Source organism: Mustela putorius, unplaced genomic scaffold, assembly GCF_011764305.1.
Source record: "Mustela putorius furo isolate JIRA1106 unplaced genomic scaffold, ASM1176430v1.1 tig00000870_pilon_pilon_pilon, whole genome shotgun sequence".
Classification (NCBI taxonomy): domain Eukaryota; kingdom Metazoa; phylum Chordata; class Mammalia; order Carnivora; family Mustelidae; genus Mustela; species Mustela putorius.
The window spans coordinates 2,350,317-2,367,428 of record NW_025421503.1 but is presented as its reverse complement, the minus strand read 5'-3'; the positions used below and the strand labels follow the sequence as shown (position 1 = coordinate 2,367,428).

General features: G+C 36.9%; 1 protein-coding gene and 1 pseudogene across 3 annotated transcripts in view; one reads left to right on the top strand and one right to left on the bottom strand.

Moving 5' to 3' along the window:
* Window positions 1-17,112, bottom strand: part of APOOL (apolipoprotein O like) — a 146,382-nt gene that overhangs the window by 82,108 nt on the left and 47,162 nt on the right. For 2 of the 3 annotated variants that reach the window (XM_045085578.1, XM_045085580.1), the window contains exon 2: window positions 5,098-5,202. In XM_045085578.1, the coding sequence (XP_044941513.1) occupies window positions 5,098-5,202 (105 nt within the window). Of the gene's footprint in view, window positions 1-5,097; window positions 5,203-8,122; window positions 8,143-17,112 lie in introns of those variants that run through there. The other variant, XM_045085579.1, reaches the window with a different exon arrangement.
* Window positions 1,114-2,178, top strand: LOC123393499 (annotated as a pseudogene).

Below are 17,112 nucleotides of genomic sequence, written 5' to 3'. Positions count from 1 at the left end.
TGAAACTTTTAAAAAGATGTTTAACAATAAGAGTTGAACTATAAAAGGATTTTCTGAGTTAACCACAACTTTACTAGAAGATTCTATTAACCAGAATACCTCATTCACAGTGTTTTGGTTTAGTACAGGCTTTAAGTAAATTTAAAAGGAGGCAAAACTCACTTTACAGTGTACACAATGTTACCCATAACAACCGAATAAAGTTACCCAGAACTTCATAAATTTAAGTTCCTCAGAAATTGGATTCCATCTTTGGGAATATTCCCCAGCACTTAGCTGGCCACCAATTTTGTTTGAAAAGTAATTCAATTAAATTCTATTTAAAATGTATTGTGGAACACAATAAATACCAAGGAATTCTGTGTATTCTATAATATAGTAAAGAATACAAATTTTTAAATTCAGAAATATGTAAGTTCAGCTATTTGAGACAAACAGATTTTCGGGAATACCCAGACTTTGAGCTCTTCAAAGATGATAGTGTCAAGGTAAGCTTAAAATCACCATCTCTCTAAGATTAATAAAAAGGAGAAAAAAAACTGTGTATTAGCAAGTATATAGGAGAATGACTATCGTAGATTGCTAAAGAAAATTTAAGAAACTTTACCCAGTGCTTATACAGTGCATACACAGACAAGAGGAATTCAGGAAACAGTTTTGTTAAATGAATACTACCTTTATGCATGTCAGTTTGGCAATGGTATTGGTATTCTTTATGCCTTCTGACATACAGTTCCATTTCCAGAAGTTCATTTTAAGGAAAGAGTTATAAATGTATGTAAAGATTTATGTACAAGGTGTTTCAACAAAGCACTGATTACAATAGCAAAATAATTGGAATGACATTAAATTTCAAAAAAATTATGGAAATTGTACATTTGGTAATGGTACATTCATACAACCAAATATTTATCCCACCATTAAGAATTCTCTTTAATGTCATCTGAATAGTCAGTGGTGGAGTCAGGATTCAGATTCAGACTTACATAAATTTCTCTAAGAATGCAGACAAACCTTAGGGGTGACTTCAGGCTGGAAAAGATAAAAATTACAACAGTGAACAGGGCGCCGGGAGGAGGGGCTGCTGGTAGGAACGCAGTTTCTGTAGATGGTATGAGTTTGGCTGGCAACCAGGTCCCCAGAAGACCATGAGGAACCAGGTTTCTGGGTTCCTGGAGGCACAGGAGGAAGATGAGTTCTATCAGATGATTTATGGGGGTTTCACAGAGGGATTGGGAAATAATGAGTATCAAGGGCACCAGTCAGACACAGAGGATTAGGTGGATTCTGACTTTGACATCCATGAAGGGGATGAACCATCCAGTGACAGAGAAGCAGAAAAACCAAGACGTAAGTGCTGAGTAGTCATCAAAGCATTAAGGAGCCTCTCAAGATCTTGAGACCTCAAAAAGTCAGCATTCCAGGTAGTAGCTCTCAGAAGGCCTGATAAGAGAAAGCACTGCTGCCACTAGGAATTACAGGAAAATGGCTCTGGCAGAATTCCATGTGTTGAGCTGAGCATACATGACAGACATTCCTTTGGGTACAGGAGAGGCAGGGCCAGTCATAGCAGTGAAAGCAGTCCCCACTGCGAGTGGCTACTGATCCAGGAGGCACTGCTCAGAAAGGCCAAGATCACAGAGCTCAACTTTCATTTACTAGAAACATATGAGTGGATCAAGGCTGACAAAAAGAAGCAAGTGCAGAAGAAGCAGAAGTGCCCTGGGCCCATAATCACCTACCATTCAGTAGCAGTGCTGCCTGTAGGGGAGCCACACCCTAAAGAAGAGACTGTGGATGTGCAAGGACTTGATCCTGCTCCCACAGATTCTGCACTGACTCCCTATGCCAGCATTGGACCCATCAACCCTCCTTCTCACTGTCCTGTGCATTCATAATTTTCAGTGATAATGACTGAAGTGACATTTGAGTAATGGTTTCCCCAAGGGCAGCCCCCAAGGTCTCTGGGAGGTCTTCCCTGCAACCCACTGCCCAGCCCTGTACTTAGACCCTGTCACAGACCTCCCCTATTTCACTGCTCAAGGCTTCAAGATCATCAATGATGCCTACAAATAGAACCTCACTGCCTATGGATTGCCGCCCACTACCTCAGCACTTTCCGAGCCACTCCTTGGCTCTGGGCCCCAAGTCTTATACCAGAAAACTGTCATCAAATAAGGAGATTTTTACTCTTTAGAAACCTCTTTCATGCCTGACTTGGGGCTCTTAATGTTCCCCCACCTCTCTCTGTTTCTCTACTTTGTCATCTCTGAGCTTTGCCCAGATCTTTTCTGTATTTCTTTCCCTCAATTCCTCTAGGTTTTATTTGTTTTTTAATCTAATAAAAGAGAAAGATTCCCCTTAAAAAAAAGTACAAAAAAAAAGTACAATGGTGAACAGAATCAACAGCCATAATTAGGTATCAACAAGCTGGTATGATAGACTAGATCAACAAAATTTAAGTTAAAGAGGCATAACTGTAATGGAATCCAAAAAAAAGTACATAAACATAAGTACCAACTGGAAAAATAAATAGCTTACCAGTGGCCCATATAACGAGGTTTGATTAATTTTAGAGAACTCCAAGTTAACTATTTCATGGTCAAAAGCTGATTATAAGCAAGGCTGATTATAAGAACACTCAAAACAAACATAAACATAAAAATAAATGTAATCTCGGGCAGTATTAACAGAAATACATGATCAAGAATAAGAGAAGTCAGAATCTGACTCTATCCAGGGATAGAATTTTTCTGCACAGTAGCAATGCCAAGAGAAACAAGGCCAAAGGATAGAACTTATTATGAAACAAGTTTGTGTTTGACATAGGGAAGTACCTTAACTTGAATGAGAGCTGCCTGGAAATGGATGATTGCCTTAGGTTCCTTTATCCAGAGTTTTATTGTTATAGAAGACAAATAGCCACTTTAGTGTGCCTATCGTAGAGGGGACTACATTACCATACAGAAGGCTGAATTAGAAAATATTTAAGGTCAACATTTTGAGGAACCTCCATGCTGTTTTCCAGAGTGGCTGCACCAGCTTGCATTCCCACCAACAGTGTAGGAGGGTTCCCCTTTCTCCGCATCCTCGCCAGCATCTGTCATTTCCTGACTTGTTGATTTTAGCCATTCTGACTGGTGTGAGGTGATATCTCATTGTGGTTTTGATTTGTATTTCCCTGATGCCAAGTGATATGGAGCACTTTTTCATGTGTCTGTTGGCCATCTGGATGTCTTCTTTGCACAAATGTCTGTTCATGTCCTCTGCCCATTTCTTGATTGGATTATTTGTTCTTTGGGTGTTGAGTTTGCTAAGTTCTTTATAGATTCTGGACACTAGTCCTTTATCTGATATGTCGTTTGCAAATATCTTCTCCCATTCTGTCAGTTGTCTTTTGATTTTGTTAACTGTTTCCTTTGCTGTGCAAAAGCTTTTGATCTTGATGAAATCCCAATAGTTCATCTTTGCCCTTGCTTCCCTTGCCTTTGGCGTTGTTCCTAGGAAGATGTTGCTGCGGCTGAGGTCGAAGAGGTTGCTGCCTGTGTTCTCCTCAAGGATTTTGATGGATTCCTTTCGCACATTGAGGTCCTTGATCCATTTTGAGTCTATTTTTGTGTGTGGTGTAAGGAAATGGTCCAATTTCATTTTTCTGCATGTGGCTGTCCAATTTTCCCATCACCATTTATTGAAGAGGATGTCTTTTTTCCATTGGACATTGTTTCCTGCTTTGTCGAAGATGAGTTGACCGTAGAGTTGAGGGTCTATTTCTGGGCTCTCTATTCTGTTCCATTGATCTATGTGCCTGTTTTTGTGCCAGTACCATGCTGTCTTGATGACGACAGCTTTGTAATAGAGCTTGAAGTCCGGAATTGTGATGCCACCAACGTTGGCTTTCTTTTTCAATATCCCTTTGGCTATTCGAGGTCTTTTCTGGTTCCATATAAATTTTAGAATTATTTGTTCCATTTCTTTGAAAAAGATGGATGTTACATGGGGGCTTAAGTGGGTAGGAGAAGAATAAATGAAACAAGATGGGATGGGAGGGAGACAAACCATAAGTGACTCTTAATCTCACAAAACAAACTGAGGGTTGCTAGGGGGAGGGGGTTTGGGAGAAGGGGGTGGGATTATGGACATTGGGGAGGGTATGTGCTTTGGTGAGTGCTGTGAAGTGTGTAAACCTGGTGATTCACAGACCTGTACCCCTGGGGATAAAAATATATGTTTATTAAAAAAAAGGGGGAATCTTTCTGCCCTTCAACAGATGAATGGATAAGGAAAATGTGGTCCATATACACTATGGAGTATTATGCCTCCATCAGAAAGGATGAATATCCAACTTTTGTAGCAACATGGATGGGACTGGAAAAGATTATGCTGAGTGAAATAAGTCAAGCAGAGAGAGTCAATTATCATATGGTTTCACTTACTTGTGGAGCATAACAAATAGCATGGAGGACATGGGGAGTTGGAGAGGAGAAGGGAGTTGGGGGAAATTGGAAGGGGAGGTGAACCATGAGAGACTATGGACTCTGAAAAACAATCTGAGGGGAATGAAGTGGTGGGGGGGGTGGGAGGTTGGGGGTACCAGGTGGTGGGTATTATAAAGGGCACAGATTGCATGGAGCACTGGGTGTGGTGCAAAAATAATGAATACTATTATGCTGAAAATAAATAAATTTAATTTAAAAAAAAAGGAAATATTTAAGGTCACTTTCAAAGCTGAGATCTTAATGAATTTCTTAAACTAGGGTTTTCAAATATCAGGTGTGCTTGTATAAATTTGTTAAGAAAAAACAAATCAGACTGCTTTTAAGTACTAAGATCCAGTACTACTACTAATTGATTATTCACTAAGAAAAATCACTATTTATTTTATTGGGGTTAGAATTTTAGATATTTGATTTACATATAAAAAATATAGTGTTTATTTTGACATACCCTAAAATTACTTCTTTCAACTTGTAATATGGGCTTAACAAATACTTCAAATACATTTTTGATGAATAGAGATAACTCAAAAGTAAAAACACTCATGGCTTTTGCATCATATTTATATTATACAAAATCCACAAACTTTTGTAGGTAAATTACCTGCTCCGGTTTTACTAGCTGCTTTTTGTATTCTTCTTCTTTAGCTGCAAGCACAGTTATAGATGCACATATCAGACCTGCAGGTACGGGTGTCAGCTTTCCCATCTGAGAAAGATATATCAAAAATATTTTTTTAATTGAGAAGATTGTCATCCTCCATTTCCTGATACATTTTGGGGGTATCCAAGCAACACGATGGGTTTTATTTAAAGTATTAAAAACTCAAGCACTCCAAACTGCTGCATATATTTTTAGAGTATAATTCCTAAAATTCTCTCATCATCCTGGATAGCAGAGTATTATTTTTTATTAGTTAACTGCCTAATTTATATGGAATATACCAATAAAATAATTACTAAGAAGAAGTGAATACAAAATTTGAGGGATGTAGTAGGATAGATCATAGTATTCACTTAGTACACAAATACACGTCAGACCATGGTCTCAAGTGCTTAGGATATACATAAACAAAACAAAGATTCTTGTTCTTATGGAGCTGATATTCTAATGGAGCACAGACAGGCAATAAATACAATAAGTTATATATTACAAAGTGATAAATGCTATGGAGAAAGTAAAAAATAAGAGTGATCTGGAGTACTGGATGATTCAAGTTGTATCTTGAAATACCATTTATACTGATATTATTCATAAAGACAATTTCCTTCCATTACAAATCCTTTGTTCCTAACTTTCTAAAACATTCCTTCTTACGTATCTCATGCTTAATCTGAAGCCAAAGTGAACTGTGTTTTGGATGTAATCTGATTTGAATTAAGAATGCAGGAAAGAGGCACCAGAGTGGCAGAGTCAGCTAAGCTACAAGTCTTGGTTTTGGCTCAGGTTGTGATCTCAGGGTTGAGACCAAGCCCTGCATGGGGCTCTGCGCTGAGCATGGAGTCTGCTTGTGATTCTCTCTCCCTCTGCCCCTCCTGCTCATGCTCTCTCTCTCTCTCCTGATCTCTAAATTAATAAATATTTAAGCAAAAAATAATGCAGGAAAATCACTGGCTCTAAGAACAAAATGTTCCAGTGTCATTCAGGTATCAAAATATTCCCCAAAGATTATCCATTCAAGGCCAAATGAAAAGCTCCCTAGGGAACAAATATTTTAAGAGCTTGATTCTTTACATAGGAAAGGAGGCTTGCTGAAATTGACAAAGGACATCCAGAGCAAAGAGGTCTCTTTGGCTTACAAACAAGGGAAATTATAAACGAACTGGAAGAAATACTAGTCAAAGGACTCTAAATATTCTCTGATGACAGTGATAGTGCCTATACTTCATTTATGACACATTTTCAATATTTTCTGAGCAGAAGAGGAGAAGCTAGAGACTCTAGTTAGGCTATTTTCTGTTTAAGCCAGTCATAACTGATTTAGACCGAGACTTCAGACAGGGTAAATGAAGACTCAATTCTATCTTTTTATTTATTTATTTATTTTTAAAGATTTTATTTATTCATTTGACAGAGAGAAATCACAAGTAGATGGAGAGGCAGGCAGAGAGAGAGAGAGAGAGGGAAGCAGGCTCCCTGCTGAGCAGAGAGCCCGATGCGGGACTCGATCCCAGGATCCTGAGATCATGACCTGAGCCGAAGGCAGCGGCTTAACCCACTGAGCCACCCAGGCGCCCCCTATCTTTTTTTTTAAAGATTTTATTTATTTATTTAGAGATCACAAGCAGGCAGAGAGGTAGGCAGAGAGATGGGGGAAGCAGGCACCCCACTGAGCAGAGAGCCCGATGTGGTGCTTGATCCCAGGACCCCAGGATCATAACCTGAGCCGAAAGCAGAGTCTTTAACCCACTGAGCCACCCAGGTGCCCCTACAGACTCAATTCTAATAAAAATTTTATTCACTGTTATTTTCCCTTCAAGCCTCCCTCTGATAGATGTATCAGCATCACAGAATAATTTATCTAGGCCTGCCTTCCCAAAAGACATTCCATTTGATTTCATTATACTTGGTATTCACTAATGAATTAAGATTTCTATACCATACCTTTGTCATTTCTCAATAAAAAAATATTAAAGCTGATGCCATCAAGAACGCGCTCCCATGTACCTAAGATACTTTGTTAATTTATCTCTGAAGTGATTAAAGAATGTAAATTCTCACAGTTAAAAGCCATTTTAAAAACAGCTGATTAGATCTTTCTTATTCCCTAGATACAAAAAAACACTGAAGTATGCTAATAGCTAAAAACATTTTATTGCCCTAATCTTCTCAGTGTACACTAATCTTACTTCACATAATACTGTAATAATATATATACTATAAAATAAATTCATAGGTATTGCTTGATATTCATGATCCAGTGCTCCAGAGTCCAGATTAACTGAACTAGTGACCTAAAAGTTAACATATTTTGAAAAATGGCTACATAAATTTGCTACATTTTCTACTCAGTAGAGTAGGGCCCATCCACCTTTAATAAATGAGGTAGTGTGGGATAATGGCAAAAACATTAGCTTAGGAGTTACACAGACCTGGTTTTGAATTCCAGTTGTGGAACTGTCTAAATCTGGGCAAGTAACTTAAGCTCTTAGAGCTATGCTGCACAAGTAACTATTAGCTACTTGTGGTTATTTAAATTTAAATAAAAAAATAAATCTTAAAATTTATTTCCTTAGTTACATTAGCTCCATTTCAAGTGCTCAACAGTATACTGTAGAACACAGATACACAGTACTTCCATCAGTATACTGTAATCAGTATACTGTAGAGCACAGATACACAGTAATTCCACAGTATACTGTAATCAGTATACAGTAATTCTCAACAGTATACTGTAGAGGACAGATACACAGTAATTCCATCATTGAAGAAAATCCTACTGTCCAGTGCTACCTTAGAGTTTCAGATTATATATCTGAAAAACATGAAAATGCCTTCCTTTTATATGGTTATCATGAAGACTAAATACATAATTATATAAAAATGGATTATACTTGGCAAATGGACAAGTAATTTTAGCTCCCCAGTCTTTCCTTGCTGAACAAAGATGTTAAGTGGCTGGTCTTACTCCTCATTTTTCTTCTCAGATGTATGGGATGTTAGTGAGGTTCTGGCCAAGATACATCATATCAATAAAACACAACATACCTGATGTCTCAAAACAAAAGCCAAGATTTTGATTAAAAGAAAACAGGTACATTAGCATCCTCAGCCTTTTTCAAACACAGGTTATACTGATGAAGAAGGGATTCCCTACCCAAAGAGGGGCAGCTGATTGCATAACACATGAAAATTTTAGAATAGGAATTGGCAAATTACAGCTCTGGGCTAAATCTGACCAGGCTTCTGAGCTAAAAATGTTTTTTTTCTTTCTTTTCTTTTTTCTTTTTTACATTTTTTAAAGATTCTATTTATTTGCCAGAGAGAGTGAGAGCACATGAGTGCAAGCAGGGGGAGTGGTAGGCAAAGAGAGAGGCAGGCCCCCTGCTGAGCAAGGAGGCCCGTGTGGGACTTGATCCCAAGACCACCTGGGCCAAAGGCAGACACCTAACCAACTGAGCCACCCAGGTGTCCTGTTTTCTTTCTTCTTCCTCTTCTTTTTTTTTTTTTTTAAATAAAGAATTGTAAAAACAAAAATAAAAAACAAAGAAGAAAATGTGACCTTGTGTTTTATAGAGTCTAACAAATTTGCTATCTAAACTTTTACAGAAAAAACTCCTGATTTAGAAAATTAAATAAGAGATTAAAAAAAAAATCAGAGCTTCATACTATACAAACTTATAGTCCCATAAGGCCATTAATTAAATAGCATTAAAACTTACAAAGGTAATCCTACTTTTCATAATTTAAGAAGACCATGCATTAAAATTATTTAAAACTTTAGAATAATGACTTGTCAATTCAAAATTATTAATGACTTGTTTAAAATCAATAAAACAGAGAAACTGGCTTCTTCCAAAAGATAACAGGTCCTAGAACAGAATTCTATCAGACAAAGATTTACAAAAACCAGCACTAAAGAAGAGCATCAGATTAACTCCCACAAAAAAGACTCATCCTTTCCAAGCACTTCTTTAATCAAAATACAGTTGATTCCCATTATTTGCAGTAGCTGCATTCCATAAAATAGCTGTGAAAAGTGATTTAGGGAATACTGAAACACTGCTCCTAGGGAAAATAAGGGGTTAATTTCTTGCAATCCTCTGGTTACATTTTTATCAACTGACCAATATATAACCTTGATTCATATGTGTTTCTGTTTAAAAACACCTTATTTAATATATAGTTAATTCACTGACATTAAACTTATGGTCAACAGCACTATAACTCATGCCTAAACCAAGTATATTGAACACATATTTTCTCTGTAAGGCACATCACGTATTTCTTGCACTTAAAAATACTAGACAGCATTTGTATACTACGCATGGGAGTCATTTTAAATAGCAGCACCACCAAAAAAAGAGAAAAACATGTAGGACTAATTAGATCACAGTTGGGATAGTTAGGGGAATCCAAATCAAAAGTAGAATGAGATATCACCTCACAACTGTCAGAATGGGTAAGTGCCTTATCCGTCTTCACTTGGGAATATAAAATATGGATTATTTTCTGCTTTCCTAACAGAACTGAAATGTAAATTTTTCTTTATAAGAATTTTTGTTACCTATTTTGTAATAAAGACTACATATTTATTAGTCTAATATAAAGTCAGTCCTAATGATTTAGAGATCATCACGTAGCAAAGGATTTTTTGTATTAAACAGGAGTCCTAGGTGTTATATCCAACTGATAAATTACTAAACTCTACATCTGAACCTAATAATGTACTATATGTTGGCTAATTGAATTTAAGTTTAAAGAAAGAAAAAAAAAGAAATCAAGAGTCCTATGATAAGTATAAAATTTTTAAATTTAAAGATTAAAAAAGAGGTGCCTGGGTGGCTCAGTTGATTAAGCATCCAACTCTTGATTTCAGCTCAGGTCATGGGTCCTGGGATCGTACCCGAAGCCAGGCTACAAGCTCAGCGGGGAATCTGCTTCTCTCCCTCTCTCTCATTGCCCCTCCCCCACTCACATACTCTTGCTTTCTCTACCTCTGAAATAAGTAAATCTTGACAAAAATTTAAAGATAAAAGGTAAGCCCTAAAAACTAAATAGAAAATGAAATAAACAATGCAGAGGCAATGATCGCAGAGAGGAACAATTCACAGTGATTACAACCAAGTTAATTGATTGTCCATCCCTAATGGGTAATATAACCAAAAGCCAGAAAGAACAGCAAAAAATACATATGCAAAAACAACAAAAATCTTAAAACTGTTTTTAATAATGTATTTAATATATTTCTAATAATCACACTGTTGGAAGCAGTGTTAACACTTTATAAGGAAACTGTTGCATATATTGTTTTGTAGAATAAAACAAAGTACATTGGCATTTGAAAGACTGAGATTTTTGTATGGGAAAAAGATAGATGAAATTAAAGCAAAATCTTCTAGCTCTCAATTTAAATAGAAATTGTCAGTTAATTATCCTACATTACTATGATACAGGAGATAAAGACAATGAAACACATTAAAATACACTATGGGAATTCATAAGGAAAATTGAGGAATTCAGGGGCACCTGGGTGGCTCGGTGGGTTGAAGCCTCTGCCTTTGGCTCTGATCATGGTCCCAGGGTCCGGGATCGAGCCCCGCATCAGGCTCTTTGCTCTGCAGGGAACCTGCTTCCCCACCCTCTCTCTGCCTGCCTCTCTGCCTGCTTATGATCTCTGTCTGTCAAGTAAATAAATAAAATCTTAAAAAAAAAAAAAAGAAAATTGAGGAATTCAGAAGCTCTAAGGGGAAAGGGACATGACCTGATTTCCTCAATAAATAAACACAAAATGGAGGCAGAGACTTACGAGACTTAAAATCAATAAATTCAAACATATGATACCATTTGGAATGAGAATTTAAAAATGAACTTTAAAAAGTTATGTACCCACGGAATGGGAGAAGATATTTGCAAATGAGAGTACAGACAAAAGGTTGATATCCAGGATCTATAATGAACTCCTCAAACTCAACACACACAAAACAGACAATCATATCAAAAAATGGGCAGAAGATATGTACAGACACTTCTCCAATAAAGACATACAAATGGCTATCAGACACACGAAAAAAATGTTCATCACTAGCCATCAGGAAGATTCAAATTAAAACTACATTGAGATATCACCTTACAAAGTTAGAATGGCCAAAATTAGCAAGACAGGAAACAACATGTGTTGGAGAGGATATGGAGAAAGGTGAACCCTCTTCCACTGTTGGTGGGAATGCAAGTTGGTGCAGCCTCTTTGGAGAACAGTGTGGAGATTCCTCAAGAAATTAAAAATAGAACTTCCCTATGACCCTGCAATTGCACTCCTGGGTATTTACCCCAAAGATACAGATGTAGTGAAAAGAAGGGCCATCTGTACCCCAATGTTTATAGCAGCAATGGCCACGGTCGCCAAACTGTGGAAAGAACCAAGATGCCCTTCAGCGGATGAACGGATAAGGAAGATGTCGTCCATATACACTATGGAGTATTATGCCTCCATTAGAAAGGATGAATACCCAACTTTTGTAGCAACATGGACGGGACTGTAAGAGATTATGCTGAGTGAAATAAGTCAAGCAGAGAGAGTCAATAATCATATGGTTTCACTTATTTGTGGAGCATAAAAAGTAGCATGGAGGACATGGGGAGATAGAGAGGAGAAGGGAGTTGGGAGAAATTGGAAGGGGAGGTGAACCATGAGAGACTATGGATTCTGAAAAACAATCTGAGGGTTTTGAAGGGGCGGGGGGTGAGAGGTCGGGGTAACAGGTGGTGGGTATTATAGAGGGCACAGATTGCATGGAGCACTGGGTGTGGTGCAAAAACAATGAATACTGTTATGCTGAAAATAAAAAATAAATTAAAAAAAATTATGACACATTCAGAGATTATTTTTAATATATGTGCAGCTCAAGCAAGGGTGTATTATTTTTAAAATGTACTCTTTAATAACTGTCACCTGTTTCACCCATTGCCCACCCACTTCCCCTCAGGAGGTTTTCCATAGTTAATAGTCTGTCTTTTTTTCCTTTCTTTATTTGTTTTGCTTCTTAAAGTCTACATATGAGTGACATCAAATGGTACTTGTCTTTTTCTGACTTATTTCACTTAGCATTACACATATTAGCTCCATCCATATTTGCAGCTGGTTAAGATTTCACTCTTTTCCATAGCTGAACAACATCCCATTGTGTGTGTGTATAACAACCTACACACACACACACATTTTCTTTATCCATTAATCTACTGATGGGCATTTGGCATTTGTGCTGCTTCCACAGTATACATACTGTAAATAATACTGCAATAAACATAGGGGTGCATGTATCCCTCTGAATTAACGTTTTTACATTTTTTGTGTGAATGAATACCCAGTAATGCAATTACTGGATCACAGGGTACTTCTATTTTTAATTATTTGAAAAACCATCATAGCATTTGACACAGTGGCTATACCAGTTTGCCTTTCCACAAACAGTGCAAGAGTGTTCTCTTTCCTCCACATCCTCACTAACATTTCTAATGTTTTCAATTTCACCCATTCTGACAAGATGGTATCTCACTCTAGTTTTGATTTGAATCTCCCTAATGCTCTTTGATGTTGAACACCATTTCATGTATCTGTAGGTCATCTGTATATATTCTCTGGAAAAATGTCTATTCATGTCTTCTGCACATTTTAATTGGATTATTCATTTTTTAGGTGTTAAATTTTCTAAGTTCTTTAGGTATTGTTGGTACTAACCCTTTATCAGATGTGTCACTTGCAAATATCTTCTCCTACTCCACAGGTTGACTTTTAGCTTTGTTGATTTTTTCCTTCACTATCCAGAAGCTTTTTAGTTTGAAGATGTCCCTATAGTTTATTTCTGCTTGTTTCCCTTGCCTCAAGATACATATCTAGTAAGAAGTCACTATAGCCAATATCAAAGAAGTTAATACCTGTGTTCACTTCTAGGATTTTTATAGTTTCAGGTCTCACAGTAGGTCTTTAATCCATTTACAATTTATTTCTGTTTATGGTGTAAGAAAGTGGTCCAATTTCATTATTTTGCATGTTGCTATCCAGTTTTCTGAACACTTGTTAAAGAGACTTGTCTTTTTCCCATTGGATATTCCTTTTTGCTTTGTCAAAGATTAATTGACCATATAATTATGGATTCATTACTGGGTTTCCTATTCTATTCTAATTTTATGCCAGTACCATACTGTTTTGATCACTACAGCTTTGTAAAATAACTTGACCAACTGTGATGCCTCCACCTATACTTTTCTTTTACAAGATTTCTTTGACTATTCAGGGTCTTTTGTGGTTCCATACAAATTGTAAGATTATTTGTTCCTGTGAAAAATAAATGTTGCTGTTTTGACAGGCATTGCATTAAATGGATAGATTACTTTGGGTACTATACACATTTTACCAATATCTGTTCTTTTAGTTCCTGAGCATGAAATGTCTTTACATTCCTTTGTGTCATCTTCAATTTCTTTAATCAGTGTTTCATAGTTTTCAGAGTACAGGACTTTCGCCTCTTTGGTTAGGTTTACTCAAGGTACCATAGTGTTTACTATGTAATCGTAAATAGGACTGATTTCTTCATTTCTCTTTTTGCTACTTCATTTCTGGTGTACAGAAATGGAATAATGTCTGTATATTGATTTTGTATCCAGCAACTTTACTGAATTATTTTATCAGTTCTAGCAGTTTTATGGGGTGGTATTTTAATTTAGTTACATATAGTACTCCATCATCTGCAAATAGTGGATGTCTGACTTCTTACTTGCTAATTTGGATGCCTTTTATTTCTTTTTGTTGTGTGATTGCTGTGGCTAGCACTTCCAGTAAAATATTAAATAACAGCAGTGAAAGAGGACATTGCTGTTGTGCTTCTGACCTTAGGGGAAATGCTCTCAGTATTTTCCCCATTAAGGATGATATTGGCTGTGGGCTTTTAGCATATGGACTTAATTATGTTAAGGTATGCTGCCCCCAAAGCTACTTCATTTAAGATTTTTAGCATGAATGGATGTTGCAGTTTGTCAAATGATTTTCCACATCTACTGAGAAGATCAAATGCTTCGTATCATTTATTAATACAGTGTATCACACTGATTGATTTGTGACTACTGAACCACTCTTGCAACCTAGGAATAAATTCCACTTGATTGTGGTGAATAATTTTTTTTAATGTATGCTTAGATTCAACAGCGAGTACTTTGTTGAGGATTTTTGCATCTATGCTCCTCAGAGACATTGGCCTGTAGTTGTCTGTTTCATGGTGTATTTATCTCATTTTTGTATCAAGGTTATGCTGGCTTTTCTATCTTTTGTAATCATTTAAGAAGAGTAAGTAGTAACTCTTCCTCAAATGTTTGGTAGAATCCTCCCATGAAGCCATCTGGTCCTGGACTCTGTTGCAAGATTATGAATTACTGATTCAATTTCTTTGCTGGTGATTGGTCTGTTCAAATTTTTTTTTTCCTGCTTCAGTTTTAGCAGTTAGTATGTTTCTAGGAATTTATCCATCTCTTTTATTTTATTTTATTTTTTAAAGATTTTATTTATTTGTCAGAGAGAGAGAGAGCACAGGCAGAGTGGCAGGCAGAGTCAGAGGGAGAGGCAGGCTCCCTGCGGGGCAAGGAGCCCGATGTGGGACTCGATCCCAGAACACTGGGATCATGACCTGAGCCGAAGGCAGCTGCTTAACCAACTGAGCCACCCAGGCGTCCCTATCCATCTCTTTTAGCTTGTCCAGTTAGTTAACATATAGTTTTTCATACTATTCTAATAATTTGTATTTCTCTGCTGTTGGTTGGTATTTCTCCACTTTCACTTATAGTTTTATTTGGGTCCTTTCCCTTTTCTTTTTGGTATGTCTGGCTACAGATTTGTTAATCTTATTGATATTTTCAAAGAACCAGCTCCTGGTTTCATTGATCTGTTCTACTGTTTTCTTAGTTTCTATATCATTTATTTCTGCTCTATTCTTTTATTATTTCCTTCCTTTTACAGGTCTTAGGCTTCCTTTGTTGCTTCTCTTGATTTAGGTACAAAATTAGGTCGTTTGAGATTGCTCCTGTTTCTTGAGGTAGGCCTGTATTGCTACATACTTCCCTCTTAAGACTGCTTTTGCTGCATCCCAAACATTTTGGTAGTTGTGTTTTAATTTTCATTTGTTTCCATTGTATTTTTTAAACTTTTTATTTCCTGGTTGACCCATTCATTGTTTGCTACCATGTTATTTAACCTTCATGTACTTGTGTACTTTCCAAATTATGTCTTGTGGTAGAATTCCAAGTTTCATATTGTGGTCAGCAAAGGCATATAGTATGACTGCAATCTTCCTGTATCCTGTTGATGCCATTTAAAAAAAAAATTATTTATTTGACAGAGAGAGGTCACAAGTAGGCAGAGAGGCAGGCGGGGCAGGGGGGAAGCAGGCTCCCTGCTGAGCAGAGAGCCTAATGTGGGGCTGGATCCCAGGACTCCGGGATTGTGACCTGAGCTGAAGGCAGAGGATTTAACCCACTGAGCCACCCATGCGCCCCAACAGAGGCCATTTTTTGTGACATAATATGTGATCTATTTTAGAGAATGTTCCACGTACACTTGAAAAAAAATGTGTATTCTGCTCTTTTAGAATGTAAAGTTCTGAATACATCTGTTACATCCATCTGGTCCAGTGTGTCACTCAAATCCATTATTTTCTTGCTGATATTCTGTTTGGACGATCTGCCCATTGATGTTATGTGGAGTGTTAATGTTCCATACTATTTGTTATTGTAGTACTATTGATTAGTTCCTTAATGATTGCTATTAATCATTTTGGGTGCATAAATAATTATAACTTTTCTATCTTCTTGATGAATTTTCCCCTTTATTATACAGTACCATTACTGTGCCTTATGGCAGTCTCTGCTTTAAAATCTATTTTGTCCAATACAAGTATTGCTACTCCAGCTTTCTTATGACACCTATTTGCATGACAAACATTTGTCCATCCTCTCACTTCCAATCTGCAAGTGTCTTTAAGTCTATAATGAGTTTCTTGTAGGTAACATAAATGTTATGTATTTATTTATTGTTTGTTTAGTTGTTTATTTATCTATTTGGCACAGAGAGAGAGAGAGCACACAAACAGGGGGAGCAGCAGAGGGAGAGGGAAAAGCAGGCTCCCTGCTGAGTGGGGAGCCCAATGCAGAGGCTCAGTCCTGGGACCCTGGGATTATGACCTGATCTGAAGGCAGACAATTAACTGACTGAGCCACCCAGGTGCCCCAGTCTGGTTTCTTTTATATGTTTTGATACTGTAAATCTTTTGACTGGAGCACTGAGTCCATGTACAAAGTAATTATTAATAGATAAGTACTTATTGCAATTTTATTCATTTTGTAGTTGTTTCTGAAAATTTTCTGTTCCTTTATTGTATTTCTCTCAGGTTTCGCTTATTTTCTTTAGTGATATATTTGTATTTCTTTTTCTTTATCCTTAGCATATTTAGTAATGGTTTTTGATAGTTACCACTAACTTTCTGTGTAACCTCTTCTGAAAATAGCAGTATATTTTAACTCTATGGTCATTCAAGTGTCAATCCATTCTTTCTTCCTCTCCTCCTCATGTTTTAGGTATATGTCATTATATTTTATACCTTTTATGTGTGTGAATTACTTGGCTGTTTTTTTACAGAAATACTCATTTTACTGCTTTTGTGCTTCCTGCCTTAATACTGTCATTTTTGGTCTCTCCTTTCCAAAGAGTCCCCTTTAATATTTCTTGCAGAGCTGGCATACTGGCCACAAACTCCTTTAGTTTTTGTTTGGGAAACTCTCTCTCTCCTTCTATTTCGAATAACAGTGTTGCTAAATTGAGTCTTGTCTGTGTCTTGCTATGGATCTCCTTTGGTTCATTTTGTTGGGGGAATCTCTGTGCTTCCTTATGTTACCTACAAGAAACTCATTATAGAC